This window comes from Sphaeramia orbicularis, chromosome 13, assembly GCF_902148855.1.
Source record: "Sphaeramia orbicularis chromosome 13, fSphaOr1.1, whole genome shotgun sequence".
NCBI lineage: Eukaryota > Metazoa > Chordata > Actinopteri > Kurtiformes > Apogonidae > Sphaeramia > Sphaeramia orbicularis.
Window position 1 is genome coordinate 10605146 of NC_043969.1, and position 16054 is coordinate 10621199.

The 16054-nt window shown below is 40.2% G+C and overlaps 1 protein-coding gene across 3 annotated transcripts in view; it reads left to right on the forward strand.

Moving 5' to 3' along the window:
* sik3 (SIK family kinase 3) overlaps positions 1–14096 on the forward strand; it is a 39991-nt gene extending 25895 nt beyond the window's left edge. For all 3 annotated transcript variants that reach the window (XM_030152958.1, XM_030152960.1, XM_030152959.1), the window contains 10 exons: positions 773–892; positions 1448–1506; positions 1703–1812; positions 2335–2504; positions 3030–3157; positions 3889–4652; positions 5659–5813; positions 6116–6245; positions 6329–6455; positions 10572–14096. In XM_030152958.1, coding sequence (XP_030008818.1) covers positions 773–892; positions 1448–1506; positions 1703–1812; positions 2335–2504; positions 3030–3157; positions 3889–4652; positions 5659–5813; positions 6116–6245; positions 6329–6450 — 1758 coding nt within the window. In that variant the 3' untranslated portion in view covers positions 6451–6455; positions 10572–14096. The remainder of the gene's footprint in view (positions 1–772; positions 893–1447; positions 1507–1702; positions 1813–2334; positions 2505–3029; positions 3158–3888; positions 4653–5658; positions 5814–6115; positions 6246–6328; positions 6456–10571) is intronic.
* The last annotated feature ends 1958 nt before the right edge of the window (positions 14097–16054 follow it).

The window sequence follows — 16054 nt, forward strand, 5'->3', positions numbered from 1 at the left end:
CTGTAAAGTGTTAAAAGCAGAAGAGACGGCATACACATGCATATAACCTACATACAGGAAAACACAGCTGAACCGCCAACGATTTACTCCTACATTTCAAAACTGGGAATAAAAATTGCATAAATAATAATGACTTCAGTGCACAGTGTACCTGATTGAGGTTACATTAGCTGGCAAGTGTTGCTTCCATGACATTGAACTTGGCAAAGGAATGAAAAACTTTGGCGCTCCATGTCTTAGTCATATGAGTCTCAAAATTACTTCAGATTCTGAGAAGGTGTGCTTGAGCATTTGCAGCCCACTACATTTTTATTAACCAAGTGGAATTAATATTCGGAACTGAACCTTTAGCTTCATTGTAGGCCTGTTTTAGGCCCTGCAACTTGTTTTAGGTAAACGGATATTCAAATTATAGCACACTATGTTTAGCTTCGTTAATAGATAAAAATGTTGTCTCTAATTCCGAGTACTAAGATATAGTTACACCAAAATTTTTGTCAGTACTAATAAGAAATAGTGCTTAGTACAGATGTGTCTAAGCATTTAATTTTCTTTAGCAAATGGATGGCATGCATAGGCTTTATATTATGACTTGAATTTTTACACTGCTCTGAATATAGTTAATCAAACTTTGACACTAAACTGAAAACAAATTCTAGCTTCTTGAAGGCTGACGTAAGCTGAAACTTTTTGCTTATGTCGAAGTAATTGAAGTTTATTCATGTGTTACCTCATGAAAACGATGAAAACCATGCGTCTTTGCTTACTCTAGGAATGCGAGCAGCTTCAGAAAATGTATGCTGCTCAGCAGGATGAGAGACTCTTGGAGCACACTCAGCAGCAGCATATCCTCTACCAGCAAGAGCAACAAATCCTCCACCAGCAAATCCAGGTAACCGACTCGGTGCAGTCATTACCAACTACAACCACACTGCCTGTTCATCATGGCTACAGGAAGTACCACAATGTCACGATTACAACAGTTACACTCTTTCATGCTGCATGGAAAGCATGAATCTATTGCCCCTTTTTCACTAAGGCAGTTTGAGTTCGGTTCAAAGATGGTGCCTCATCCGAAAACTGGTTCCACAGCAGCACCAACACTGTTCTTGTCTAGAACCATCAGAGGATGTAGGTGTTTATATCCTGACCAGCTATTGTGGCTGCTGTTTTTTTGTTTTTTAATTGTTTAATCCAAAGGAAAGGCAGATCTGAAATATGGATTAGAACTGAAGTTGCAGTGGTGCAGGTTTTGCTGTAGCCTACAGAAAAGAAATTTTGTTTTGAATTTTTTTGGATTGAACAGGAGTGGCATTGGAACTTAGATTTAAATGCTTCTTAACCTCCTAACTTGATCCCCTCAGAGTGCATCATCTGATGTGATGAATCTCACGTTGTGACAACCAGGCTACTAGACACTTTTTAAAAAAATTCTCTTTATCTACAGGGCCTGTCTTTAGGCCATGGAGAGAGCCAGCCCAGCCACCTAACCCACCAGCTCCAAAGGTGAACACGCTCACACACATTCACACACACGCGCACACACACACACACACATATACACACACGCGTATTACTCATCAGCTATTGAACGGTGAACAATGAACTTGATACCGTGGTGCAGTGCTATCGACTGAAGTGTTACATCATTGTCCTGTCTCTCTCTTCTCTTCTCCTACTCTGTTCTGTCCTCCACCCTCAGGTTGCGTATCCAGCCCTCCAGCCCTCCGCCAACACATCCCAGCAACCACCTCTTCAGACAGCCCAATCAGAGCCCCCCGCCTGGCACTGCAGGCATAATGCAAGGACATGGTTAGTAATACCAGTACTGGAGTGTTTTATTTGGTGCAGTGCCTTTTTACTGAGGCTTTTGAAGTATGCATACATTGATCATTCGCCTACTTATCATTAAAGACTATATATCTAGTAATTCTAGAACTCTGTATCTCCATCTGTTGTAGCTGTTAGATCTTTTATCTGTGTGTCAGAATGTTTAGAGTTAGTGGAAGTGCAACTTCGTCACTGTTTTTTTTTTTTTTTTGTCTTGTTTATAGTTTTGTCAACTGTATACAAACAGTGATTCATGACATTCAGTTTTTATAGTGTCTCATCAATATTGTAATAAAACGCATTATTTATCCTGACTCAATGAAAATCCTTTATCAAGTGTGACCAGCGGCAGCATGTGAGTAAGGGAGAAGGGAGAGTAAGAGAGAGTGAAGGAGTAGGGAGAAAAAAAATATGTAAGAGGTCAGTAATCAGTTTATAGAATGTATGGAACTGTTTCATGATGTAATTTCATTTATATGTTTTTTTTTTTTTTCTCTCTCCTAGGAGGGCCATCATCAGTACAGTACCAACATGGTGCACCATCACTATACCAGGGCCAGAGTGGAAGCCCCCCTCCCACAGGCTTGCCTCGGGTGTCTCTACCAACCAATCAGCAGGCAGCATCTGCCCGCCCCACAGTCCCACTGGCACAGGGAGTCCCTCAACAGCAACAGGTAAACATCTTAAACACAACAGTAAAGCACTAGAGATAAAATAATGTTCTGATTACTTGAAAAATTATTAAATATATAGTCTATATAGGCTATAGTTGTATTAATTATTTAAGTTGTTCGTTTTCACAAGTTGGAAGAAGGTATTTAGTTAACCAAGTATAGATACTAGGTTTCCTTGATGTTGAAAAATGGAGCAATTTAAAGGTTTTAATTTAGAGTCTGGTAACTCATGGCATTTAATTGAAGAAAACATTCAATACACCAAACAAACACATTATTCACAACTTTATAAATAAGAATCTTTGGCCTCCACTTATTTGTCACTTTGTCTATGTTGGTAGTTAAAGGTTTTCTAAAAAAAATTTCCTGATTCATATCAGCCCTGAAAGAGAGATTATTGTGACACAAATATGAGCAATATTATAGTGAGCTAAAGTAGAAAGGTTTTGCTCAGAATGTAGTTGTATGTGGTAGTTGTTTTATGTTGAAAAAAGTTCAAAGAACCACTCTAACCTCTGCGTGCAGGTGACCATTCAAGTACAGGAAGTGGAGCTGGGAGGTGGGGCACAGAGACAGAGCAGCTTTTTGTCCACACCGTGTGGACACAGAGTTCTTGGGAAGCAGCTGAGTGCAGACAATGCTGAGACACACAGGTGACCCCACCCACTTTGTCACCATGTCCCTTAATGCCCAAGAAGTGTACCCCAAAAATGATGGACTGAGCATGTGTTTTTTTTTTTTTTTTTAAATTTCTTGATGTATTTTATCTGTTTGGTTTTTACCATTGACATATAGATGTTTTCCTTTTAATTGCATTGCACTGATGTAACTTTATGTCATTGTTTCATTCATGTTTCCATTTCTGCTATGATTGTCTCCTATACTGTAATTGTTTTGTGGAACATCAGCAATAACACAGGTGAAAAGCAGATATTTTAGGTTGGGTTATGGGGTCAGACTATGAGGACATTCTTGGAAAATAACATTAACACCAAAATTAATAAAAAGCCCTTATCAACTTTGCTGAGATGGCATCAACAAAAGCTCTACCTCATTTTACTGGGTGAGTGGTTATATATTTTGGAGTACACGTAGTCCCAGATGTTGGAGTAGCACCAAATCCTAATGTCATCACATCCCATCAATGGTGTACTTTCACTGAGGGAATGTTCCACAATCTTTATTCATACATACTTGATCAAGTTTGATTCAAACCTCTCTCAGTGAATACTTGATGTGTTTTATTAGTCTGTCTGTGTGCTGTCTGTGACTTAAAGTTCTACTCTAGATGAAAACTAGATGGTGTATTAGCCTTATGTAAAAATTATAGGATTTATTTCAATGTCAGTCAACAAGTTAATGTTTTCTTTCTCCTTGCATCCAGTCGCAGCCTTGGCCGCTTCACATCGGGCTATGACCAGGCCCAGTTCAACCCCCACCTCTTTTCTGGCGACGCTGCCTCCCGAGGTGCTTCTGGAGTGGTGGGTTCCTACAGCCCCTACCTGCAGGGCACCTCTCTCAAAGTGCCCGGGCTGGAGGGTTACCAGAGTGGGGCAGTGGCCAGCAGCTATGGCACCCCCTCCACACTACAGCAGGCCCTGCTCTCTCCAACTCCAATAGACTACCGTCCCCCACAACAGCACGTCACCCCAACCCTGCAGGGTCTCCTGTCCCCTCGCCATTCTTTAACAGGCCATGCCGACCCCAGGCTACCCCCACAGGACTTGGCTGCCCTGCTGAAGAGGCAGAGCCCCCGACCCGGCCCAACCCCCCCAACGCCACCAAGTGGCGCTCCCCAGGAGTATGGAGAGTTGCTACTACTTCGCCAGCTGAACCAGGGTGAAAGTTTGGAACCACCTGCCCCTCAGGCTGCCCCTGGAGGCCAACACTACCACCACCTCCTCCAAATCCGATCTCCAGAGGTCCAGCCACAGCAGCACCCAACCCAGCCACCTTGCCCCAGTTTGCCTCACTCAGAGAGCATGGAGGAGGATGAGGTTCCTGCTGGGTACCACCACACACATGAGGGTCTGCTGGCCAAAGCAGGGGAAGGACATGAGATGCTTGGCACTCCCCGGGGGGGAACCCCACCCTACAACTCCCCTTCACACAGGCATGGCTATATGAGAAATGCTTCAGCAGCTAGAGGTAAGGCCTGTTTACACTGCAGTTATTATAGAAGTTTGGAGGTCATTTATACTAGGCCTGGTACGGAATTCAGCAGAGTTTCACACTTTTTATATTCACCCCTAATTATGTTGGCTCCTGTTCCTGAGTTTGCTGAAAATAAGACTTTAACCTAAAATGCACAACCCTTTATCAAAAGTGTGGATATTCCTTAAGTACACTTGATAAAACAGAGCTCTGCATACTTTGTAAAACTGAAATGGCCCACTCTAGATTCAGTTAAGACTGCTTAGAGCAGATGCTAATTGCTAGTAACTGTAAACCACATTTTGTGGGTATGTACAGGAGCATTTCAAATCAATCAGCAATAGTCACTGGTATAAATCCCGCTCTTTGTTAAATAAATAAGAGTATTCTATTAAAATATTTGTCCATCGGACACTTATTTGTGCTAAAGGAGGGAAGCATGAACTGAAATCTACTGAAATCAAACTGCATGTTCAAATGATTAGACAGTCAGCTTCAGATCAGATGCTGCTCTAAAATATTTATTAAGAAATGGAAATCTTGTGGAAAAAAAAAAAAACACCAGATTTTGAAAATGCAATCCTTCCTCCTGCAGTTCTCTCCTCTTAGTCCAACAGGCTAAACCTAAAGAATAGGTGACATAAAGAAGTTTCACAATTATGGAGGCTGCTGTGTTGCTTTAATGACAAACCACAGAGTAGAGTCATGTCTGACTAAACGTTAAACAGAACAATCAGCCAAAATCTTCAATCAGGCGGAGATTTTGATCGACTCCCGCACCTTACAAATGAATCAGTCTTGTATTGTGTCAGATCACTTGAATTGCAAGTCATAGATTTTTTTTTTCCTGTGAGGCCAAAAAAGAAAAGAACAAGCGCTGAATTACTGTGGCGCATTTGTGACCTCAGACAAGACTTGTATCTCATCAGTTTTGTAATGTCATTTAATTTTTGTGTATTGCGTATATGGTACATTTAGGACATAACCCATATGTGTTCAGACTCAGAGCATGTGGAGTGTCGGCCCCCAGGACAGGCCATGGAGGTACCTGATCATAATGGGGTGGGCTATTCGCGAGCACCCCAGGGTGAAGCTTATAGGTCCCGTGGACAGCTACAGCGCCACCACACCATCCAGACCTGTGACGATGCCTATGTAAGTGAAAATCCAATGGACCACACCTTGACGGGAGAAACATGAGTTATCCAAAACATAAAAATACCAAATAACCTGGACTGATGTACAATAAATTCGATTTTACAAAGGCTTGTATGTCATTGTTGGCTTAATTTTCATTAGACTGAGTGTAGATTAATGGAGGAATTCATTAAATGAACCTGTCATATTCACGCACATTCAAACAAATCTCTGACTCATCACACATGCTTGAAGATGTTCATTTCAGATTAACTGATTTCCTTTGTGTATAAAACAGTAGTTCAATGTTCAATGTACAGGATCAGGCGGAACCCATGTCTGGGATGAGCCTATTGGCTGGGAAAGCCCTCAGCTCTGCTCGCATGTCAGACATTCTCAGCCAGACGTCACTGACGGGAAGCCAGCAGCTGCACCAGCGGGAAGACTCGGGTCAGTAGGAGGTCTAACTCTGTACAATTTGTAAAATACATTCCTGGATTTGTTTTTGTTGACATTTTATGTTTCTTGTGCAGTGTGTGACGTTGAAGGGGAGCTCCATGCGGCAGCCTGCTACCCTTCCTCATGCACCAGTGACATGCTCCTCAGCTATAAGCCCCCTGACCTGCAGTACAGCATGGAGCAGGCTGGGGTTTAGCACAGGTACACACTGATAATAACGGCAGGTTATAGAATGATAATGAAGAAATTTACTGAGAGAATTATTGGTAACAACAATACTAGCAGTTAGATGTTGCTAATACCATTTCCATAGCTAAAAATCATATCTGCTGCCATATACCCCCTCTAAAATCACAGGTTTTCAGTCTTATTGTGAATGCGTTTAATTTTTTAATTCTTAAATTTTCTATGACATAGTGGGAACTAATAAAACAAATGACAATTGGCTGTGAATCAAAGAAACCTTGTACAACAGATACACTTAATATTTAAATGTTAAATGCAGTTGTTTTCAAGTCCAAGCCATGACATGTTGCTGCAGAGAATCTTATTTTTGAAGGTTGAACACACTAAATGAACAATAAAGATAGATAGATGCTCAAAATTCAAACAAATACAAGCAGGTTATGGAATTCATCAACTACTTCTAACCATCTACTGTACATAGACCTTAACCAAGCAACAAACACTAAGTAAGTGTGTGAGGTGGATGTTTGCAGAACACCTGCATGGGAAAAATATAACAAGCTGATACTGTGGAGCTAAAGCCTCTTCTTTTTGTATTAATATAATTCCTTATCTCAGTCAAATGTAGTTAATGAAATGTACTATACACATGTCACTTGAAGGCAGTTTGGATCATTTAAAACACAGGTGTCAAACATGCGGCCCGGGGGCCAAATCTGGCCCACCAAAGGGTCCAGTCCGGCCCTTGGGATGAATTTGTTAAATGCAAAAATTACACTAAGATACTAACAATCCTTTTAGTTCAGGTTCCACATTCAAACTAACTCAATCTAAAGTGGGAAGGACCAGTAAAATACTATCATAATAACATAAATAATGACATTTCCAAATTTTTCTCTTTGTAAATGCAAATATTTTCATGTATTTACACTAAAACAATGTATAATTTCACAAAAATGTGAATCACCTGAACAAATATGAACAACCTGAAATGTCTTAAGAGAAGTAAGTACAATTTTAACAATATTCTGCCTGTTACTAAATGTTGTGTGTATTTGTAGATCCACTGTGATCTGTAAGTTATGTACATCTGATTATCTCTGGACCTGCTGCGGTGGTCCGGCCTCTTCCCTGCCCTCATCATCACCACTCACTTATCCTCAACCGCCTCCATGTGTCTCCCCCTACTCCCCCCTTCTCCCCTTCTCCCCCTCTCCCCCAGTCTCTATCTCTATCGCTCTCTCTTTTTCCCCTTCTCTACTCTCTCTTTAACCCCAACTGGTCAAGGCAGACGGCCATCCTCCAGGAGTCTGGGTCTGCTCCAGGTTTCTGCTGTTAAAGGGAAGTTTTTCCTCGCCACTGTCACCAGTCACAAGTGTTTGCTCCTGGAGGATTCTGTTGGGTTTCTGTAAATTGACTTAGAGTCTGGTTTTGACCAACTCTATATATAAAATGTCAAGAGATAACTTTTTTGTGATCTGGCGCTATATAAATAAAATTTGATTGATTGAGTGATTTTAATTGGTTTTCCCCTGTAAGTCGCTTTGGAAAAAAGCGTCTGCCAAATGCGTAAACATAAACATAAACATGTACATGTGTAAATGATAAACTGACGCAGAATATTGTTAAAATTACACTTATTTTTTCAGTTTGTTCATGTTATTCACATCTTTTGAAAGGGCAGTTTGTAGATGTAAACCTTTTCATACTGTAAATTTTTTTTTTTTCACTCTAAACCATAGAGAAAAGTTTGGAGTGGATATTATTTATATATTATTGTGTTACTATTTTACTGGTTCGGCCCACTGCAGATCAGATTTAGCTGAATGTGGCCCCTGAACTAAAATGAGTTTGACACCCCTGATTTAAAACAATATACTTCACCAGAGGATTTTTTTCAGCTTCAAGTCCACCTGGCTGCTCAGTCAAAAAGGCAGTTGTGGAAACAGGGCAGGGTGAACTACTTAAAAGTTGATATAACATTTACAGTAGAGTAAGAATCATGATTTTTCTCCCCTTTTTATAAAATCTGGGGAAGTTACAGCCACACTACAACACATTTTCTCTTGGCATCCTAGAGGTTTCTCCATGGCTCAATCTGTGCTGTGATTCCTTTTCCTGTTATTGTTGCAATTTGACTGAAAACTCTCTCTAGCACTCTGAGTGTTCTGACAGTAGCTTGAAGAAACCGAACACAAATCTGCTCAGTGATTGACCATTGCTTTTCTTAACTGTAGAACATCTGCATTGTTCTCAGCCTAATTTATCCCACTGTAGTTTTATAATAAAATAAAGAGGCTTAGACACGCTTAACCTTATGCTTTGCACTACTAAGTCTCGATACAAGGACTTAAATGAATTTGTAAGCCTAGCAACATTACGCTACAAACCACCCGCTGTAAATGACACTGGTACCTGAGACATTTAAAGTGATTGTTAGCTATGCAGGACTACTTTTGACACGGCTATTAGTAGAGCTGCACAATATATCTTTTGAGCATCGTCATCAAAATGTACGTGTGCGCCATAGTCACATCGCAGGTCCTGCAATGTAGGAGGTAAATGAACTCAACGTGTTCTCATCTTGTACCGCGTTTCCACTATGTGGTGCCGGCTCGGCCTTTTTGCGTTTCCATTACAAAAAAGGATGTGGAATCTGGTACCCGGTACTAGTTTTTTGGTATCACCTCCGTTGAGGTTCCAAGCGATACTAAACCATGATGTATAACACAGCAGACCACTGATTGGTCAGACAGTTTTCTCTGTGACCCGCTGTTTTACAAAAAACAGATGCGGAAGTTGACAGTAAATATAGTGGTAGGTTAATCCACATGATAACGGCCCAAAACTACACCATGGTCAGTCGAGGAGATTCAGTTTTTGGGTGGCCGACGTAAAAATTCAGACGAGACAAAACACAACGAGCAAGTTTATCAGCAACTCTCTGAGCAGACGACACGGAAATAACGCGCCGCATCGCTATGACGTCCAGGTACTGTGAAGTCAGTAGTATCCTGTAATGGAAACAGTCTACAGGAATACCGAGTCGAGCCGAGCTGGTTCCACGTTGTGGAAATGCAACATAAGTTCAACCTGGATACCTGACACACACTGCACACAGTGATCCACCAACCACAATTGTTCTTAATCAATTTGCTGAAGCAGACCACACCCCTGCACATGGAGTGAGTCGCTGGTAACAACATTGAAAAATGAGCAACAAACGAGAAAATCACTGAACACAAAGACTTGGTGCCAAAAAGAAAAGCGACGTCAGTTATCTGGAATTATTTCAGCGACAAGAAGGATGATATTGAAACACCTGTTCCATGTCGACAGTGTCTTCCACCTGTCGACACGAGAGGAAACACAACTAATTAGTTTGACCATTTACGGCAGCACCACACAGCTATTATATCCTCCTGAGTAGTTTTTCATATTGCAATATATATTGCAGGGTTAAAAAAATTACAATGTCAGTTTTTTACAATATCGTGCATCCCTAGCTGTTTGTATTTATTTATATACAGGGTTCCTGCAGGGTCTTAAAAAGTCTTAAAAGTCTTTACAAATCTTTATTTAAAACCTTAAAAATTCTTTAAAAGGTATTAAATTTAACGTGGTAGGTCTTAAGTCGTGTTGCCATAAAGTTGTTGGCTGTATTGTGTTTAAACGTGTCCAAGTTGCAAAGAATGTAATGTTAGTCGACTCAGTTCTACCCATTCCAACCTGACACTTTATTTTGAAATTAGGAACCAATTATTGCTAACTTTGTAGCCCCCGGTGAGAAGTGACTCAGAATGGTGGAAATCAAGGTGTTGGTAAATTAATTTTCCTAAATTCTTGGAGTCACAAATTTTTGCCAGTATGGCCATGAAATAGACTGTAAAATGAGCGTTAAATTCAGTTGTAAAAAAGGTCTTAAAAAGTCTTAAATTTAAGTCGTAGAAACCTGTAGGAACCCTGTATATATTAAACAACACTGAAATTGACTCTACGATACCTCTGTAAAGCAGTTGACATTATGATTGTGAGATCACCCAGCCGTATTGAGATGCACTGTTTATAAAGGAGCGTAGATACAAACAGAGAAAAGGTAATCAATCTCCTCTTCTGTGTCCCCTCTGGCAGGAATGCATATATCCTGTGTACAGCGGTCCATATCAGCCATCCTGAGTTGTGTTGACTTGAGTTGAGCAGCATCACGCCAAACCACCGTTGTCTGCCCAAGCGGGGCGCTCTACGTCCATCTGTTTGTCTCCATCTGTCCCTGGGAGGGCAGTCTGCACGAGAGAGGGGGAGAGTGGGCGGGTGTAGACATAGAGGGATGGGGCCACAGGTGGGGTCTCGGGATTTCAAAGGTCAAAAGTGCCAGCATTTTCTGCACAGCCATCCAGCACTCATCGCCACTGGTTGTCTGCTCTATTCTCATCCCATGTGGAGTACGTCGGGGTTCCACTCCTCCCTCTTTCGAAAAAGCTCATCCCCTCAGTCCCCCCTCCCCGCCTAAAAAAACCTCCAAATGTGGCCCACCTGCTGCCCTAACCTGAATCTCCCCTTTCACCCTTCTTTCACCCTCTGTTAACTGTTGGCATCCTTCATTATGTGCCTCATTGGCCAATGCATTGACAGTCATTCTCCTAAGAACGTGGAGTCCAACAACACCAAGAAACATACACACTGTTGCCACAAACCCAAAGTATTCACAGGATGCGTGAGTGTGTATGTGAGCCTGTGTGCTAGAAGAAGGGGTGAGCGGAGCAGAAGGGGTCGTCCACGAGGTTCGGTCTGCTCCTCCCTCTCTCCCCCTCTGCTGTCCTGTGCCGCAGCAGATCATTCCGGAGCGGACTATAATCTCGGCAGCGGCCCCTTTCAGCTGGGCGGCGGGTGTTGTTTTTTTTTTTTTTTGTTTTGTTTTTTGTTCTTTTTTTTTGGGTCAGGCTCAAACTGGCTAAAAAAACGGCTCTCTCCAAAGATGGAGCTCAGTGACATCGCACAGGACAAACCAGCTCTCTCATTGTTGTTGTTTTTTTTGTTTTTCCTTTTGGTTATTTGGCATTCATTTTTCCTAATTTTTATTTTATTTTAAAATTCATTTTTACGGTTAATGTCCATGTAGGCATTACTGTATGGTCAATATTGTTACTCTTATTGTTATTACTGTTTTCTGTAAAAGAAGTTTTATTATAATTAATGAATTATTATTATTAAATGAAAAACAGTTCTGTGTTGCAAGGAAGACAGCATTGTTCTTTAATTACTTAAGTAATTCTGCACTTTTGTTTCAAGCTATCCTCTCTCTGTCTATTACAACCCCCCCCCCCCCCCCCTGCTGTAACCCTGCTTTTCAACCCTTCCCTTCACCTCAAATGTCAAACTCTAACTTCTCCTGCCTTTCGTAACACCTCATTTCCATCCTCCTTTCTCCTTTTCATGTCAGTGACAGTGTATTGCATTGTGGGTAGTTTTACCGGACATTTGCTCCTTTCCTTGTACAGTTATGCCATGTATAGAGCGCTATTGCAATTTCTGTATGAACTCTTTTCTTTTTTGTTACTTTTTTGTTTTTGGATGTTGTTGGGGAGGCTTTTTATATTGGTATTGTTTATCATTTGTATTTTTTGGACGTCTTTAAAATATATATATTATATATATTTTTTTCTTTTTTTTTTTTTTTTCTTTTTTGAGATTTCTAGCCAAAAGAGGACAGAGAAAAGAGACAGTGCTCTTTCTGTGTCATAAAAGATTGTTCTTATTTGTTTTAATATTATTATATCAAGACACTTGAATAAGAGGAGAGTAATTATTTTGTGTTGCTTTTAAAGTATCATTTCAATCGTTGATGTTGTGACTGTCATTCTTGTTGATGTTGGGCTTGTTTCTGTTAAAGGGGTAGTTGTGGCAGGCTATACAGGGTCAGGCTTTGGGCTTTTGTCTGGGTTGGTTCGGGTGCTACAAAGACTTGACATTCTAAAAAAAAAAAAAAAAAAAAAAACCAACAAAAAACAAGGGAATAACTTGTAAAATAGCTGACATATCATCTCTAACATCACAAGTGTGGACGGACAAACCCACCCTCTGTTTCTCTCTCCTGCTGCCCTGCCTATCTGCTGTGATCCTCCCACCATCTCTTACATCATCGGCCTATGTTTCTGATGACGCCTTACGGACACGGCCCTCCTCCCATGCTACCATTGTTACTACGGCAACCAAGGAGGAAACTACTACTACTACTACTACTACTACTAATACTACTACTACTACTACTACTATTATACTATTACTCTGCCCACTTCTGTCCTAGATTTTGTTTAAATGATTTCTTTTCTGCCTTTGCTCTGTCCCCCTCCACCCCCCCACCCCTTAAAGCTTGAAGGGAAAATCGTAAGAGGTGATATTAGTGTTTTTATGAACATGGATGTACGTGGATCTGGGCCCACCTCCAAACCATATAAGGGAAACATTTCAGGAGAGGATGGTAGAAATGGATTGTTAAAGCGGACTTAAACAGCAGAGGAATACAAAGGTTGTGGATGGGGGCAGGGTGTGCCAACCTCATACACGTCTACCAAGGCCTGGTGCAAAAGCATTAGCCGCATGGAGGCTACAGCACACTTTGGACCTCAGCAGCAGCAGATTGAAAAGATACCTTAACACCCCCTGTACTTTTTTTTTGTTTTATTTATCATTTCTCGTCCTACATATGATACCCCTGTACTCTGTATTGGGCTAGCAAAAGACTGTGGTGCAAAAATCTAAGTTCTGGTTTGAGTTGTATGTGTTTATACTCGCCTGGTTTCACAATGCCCGGCTGTACGGTCAAAATACTGTATGTTATGTACATCTGAGAACTGTGGCTGGTGTCATGCAGCGCCCGTGCTTTCCATTTGAGTCACATCACTTCCTGTTTACCAACATTCCCTTTTCCTTGAATGAAGCTGGCGGGCTTAGCTACGGCGTCCGTCAGTCTGCAGCAGCAAACGGCGATAGACTTATGAAACACACTCGATGCGTTTCTTCCAGAAGAGAGTCTAATTGGGCAGAAGAAGCTTGTTTCCATTCCGTATAGTTGTTCTTTCCAGCTCATACTCGTTCCTCTGTCAGATCTTATTTTCCCTCGTTGACACCTACAGCCCCAAACTGAGATCTGTTAGAGTGACGGGAGTGCCCCGGTGGGTGTTTACACTGGAAAGGAAGCGGCTGGATTGGAAGACAAAACGCTAAAAGATGAAAACAGCATCGTCTGTTGTTTCCGATCTTTGTGCAGGAGGGAAAGAGCACAGGCACACAGGAAGAAACGGTTTGGAGTGAATGGAAAGCATGCGGATGGTTTTGAGGTGTAACTGGGAGGAGAGAGCTGCTTCACACTCATCTTCTGCCTGATCAGCCCAACTGCCCTTTTTCCGCTCTTCCTTCTTTCTGTCTTAAATCTTCCATCCCTCCCTTCTCAGCAAGCCAGCTCTCTACTCCACTCCTGTTTCTTAGATTTTTTTTTTCCCCAATTAGTTCATTTTTGTCCTTTTTATTATAATTTTTTTTTTGTTCTGGTTTTATGTTAATTTCCGTTGAGTACAAAATACTTAAGTGCAACAATGATTAAAAAGAATATCAACCAAACTGAGATGAATAAATAAATATATATAAATAAAGAAATAATTTAAAAAGTTAATGAATTGTGTGTCTTTGTGCTACCCGCTCATATGACCTGTGGGTTTTCTGTGGGAGAAATGATAGAATCACCATTGTTGGAAGAAGTTTTAATTTTATAGTTTAATTTTTTAAAGTTTTATTTTAAGGGCAGTCTGGCTTTAACCCTTTCATGCATGAATTATGAGAACTTTAGTTGAGTTTTTTTTCCTGAGTGTTTTTATTCCTTTTTAGGCATGAAAAAAAACAACAACAATGCGATTGAAATTTTTTTATGAACCTATTTTTCATGGAGTTACAAAAATGTCCACACAGCTGGACACCAATTTTTGAAGCAAAAAAACATGTACAGGGTGTCCCATAAGTCTCCATACATAGGAGACATAATACATTCCATACATATATGGTTCTAACATGTATTTCTTTATATTTCTTCTTTATAGTTCTTCAGCAGTGGAGGACACGCATTGAAATGTGTTACCGACAAAATGGCAGTCATATAGAGCATATTATATAAATAAAAATGGTTTATGTCAAGAAACGTTTATTTTTCCTATGTATGGAGACTTATGGGACACCCTGTACTTAAAACCCATCATCAGAAAGTGATAAACTGTGTGAAAACTATGAAATAAAAACATTTTTCATGCAGCTAATCTGATGTTTTCTCACATTTTAACATACTCTAATACTAGTTATTAATAACTTCATACAGACAATATGCAAAAAAAAAAAAAACTTTTTGTTTAAGAAAACTGTTGATTACAGTCTAATAACAATTAGCAATTGATTTAACACATGTTACTGCAGATCAGGTTTATCAACCTGATCTGCAAAGTTACAATAATGGTATGAATTACAATGTATTATGGGATGATGCATAAGCGTCCACTGTGTTGGCTGATATGGAACTAAAACAACAAAACCCATGAATATATAAGAGAAGAGCTGGAGAATAACTGTCCACTGTAGTGACCAGTATCCATGAAAGGGTTAAATGAGTGATATTTTGCTATTTTAAATTGAATTGTGCATTTTAAGACTTTCCCCTGTGGTCTACATAAACTGTAAATGCTCTGCTTGGGTCTGAATTCTTCATTAATTCAACTCCACAGGTCCATCTTCAACCTTATTTCTGAGTAATGACACCAGAAAGGTTGTTTTGAGCGCTGGCCCTTTAAATGTAAAGGACCCACATCATGCCCCGCCCCCTCCTAGTTGTTGGCTGTGCTGCTCTGTCCCATTCAGCCACTTTTGTTTGTTAATACAACCAACAGCTGAACATTTTTTGTTATTGGCTCAAAGTTTGGACATATTTTCAGCATGGACTACAACCGCTGCTGCTGACCGAGGTTATTATCGTTAACGAAAAACTAACGAAATGACGAAAACTAGAATTGTTAAAACATTGTCGTTAACTGAAATAAATAAAAACTATAATTAAAAGAAAAAAATGATAACTAACTGAAAATGTATTGTGTGCTTACAAAACTTAACTAAAACGTATAAAAATTCCGGATAAAATTCCCTTAGATTTTGTTTTTGTCAATGTCGGATTGATATGAAATCGATTTATTTCCCTCAAGCAATTTTCTCTGCTGGCACCATACTATATTTAAGGGTCCGTCACTTCTCGTCAGTTGTGGTTTCCAGTCGTCTTCTGGTTCCCACTCTACCTGGAAACATGGAGACTAAAGTTGGGAGAAAGCAGCAGAGTCCTGTCTGGGATTGATTTGAGTACGACGGAGAAGAAGAGAAAAGATATTTAAAAAAATTAAAACTAAACTAAAACTAAACATTTAGAAAATAACAAAAACTAGCAAACCTGCTCTAAAAACTAATTAAAACTAACTGAATTACAGAAAAAAAAGTTAAAACTAAATAAAACTAAACTATAATGAAAAATCCAAAACTATTAGAACCTCATTGCTGACAAACAATTATGTCGTACTCGGAGAAATGTTCGT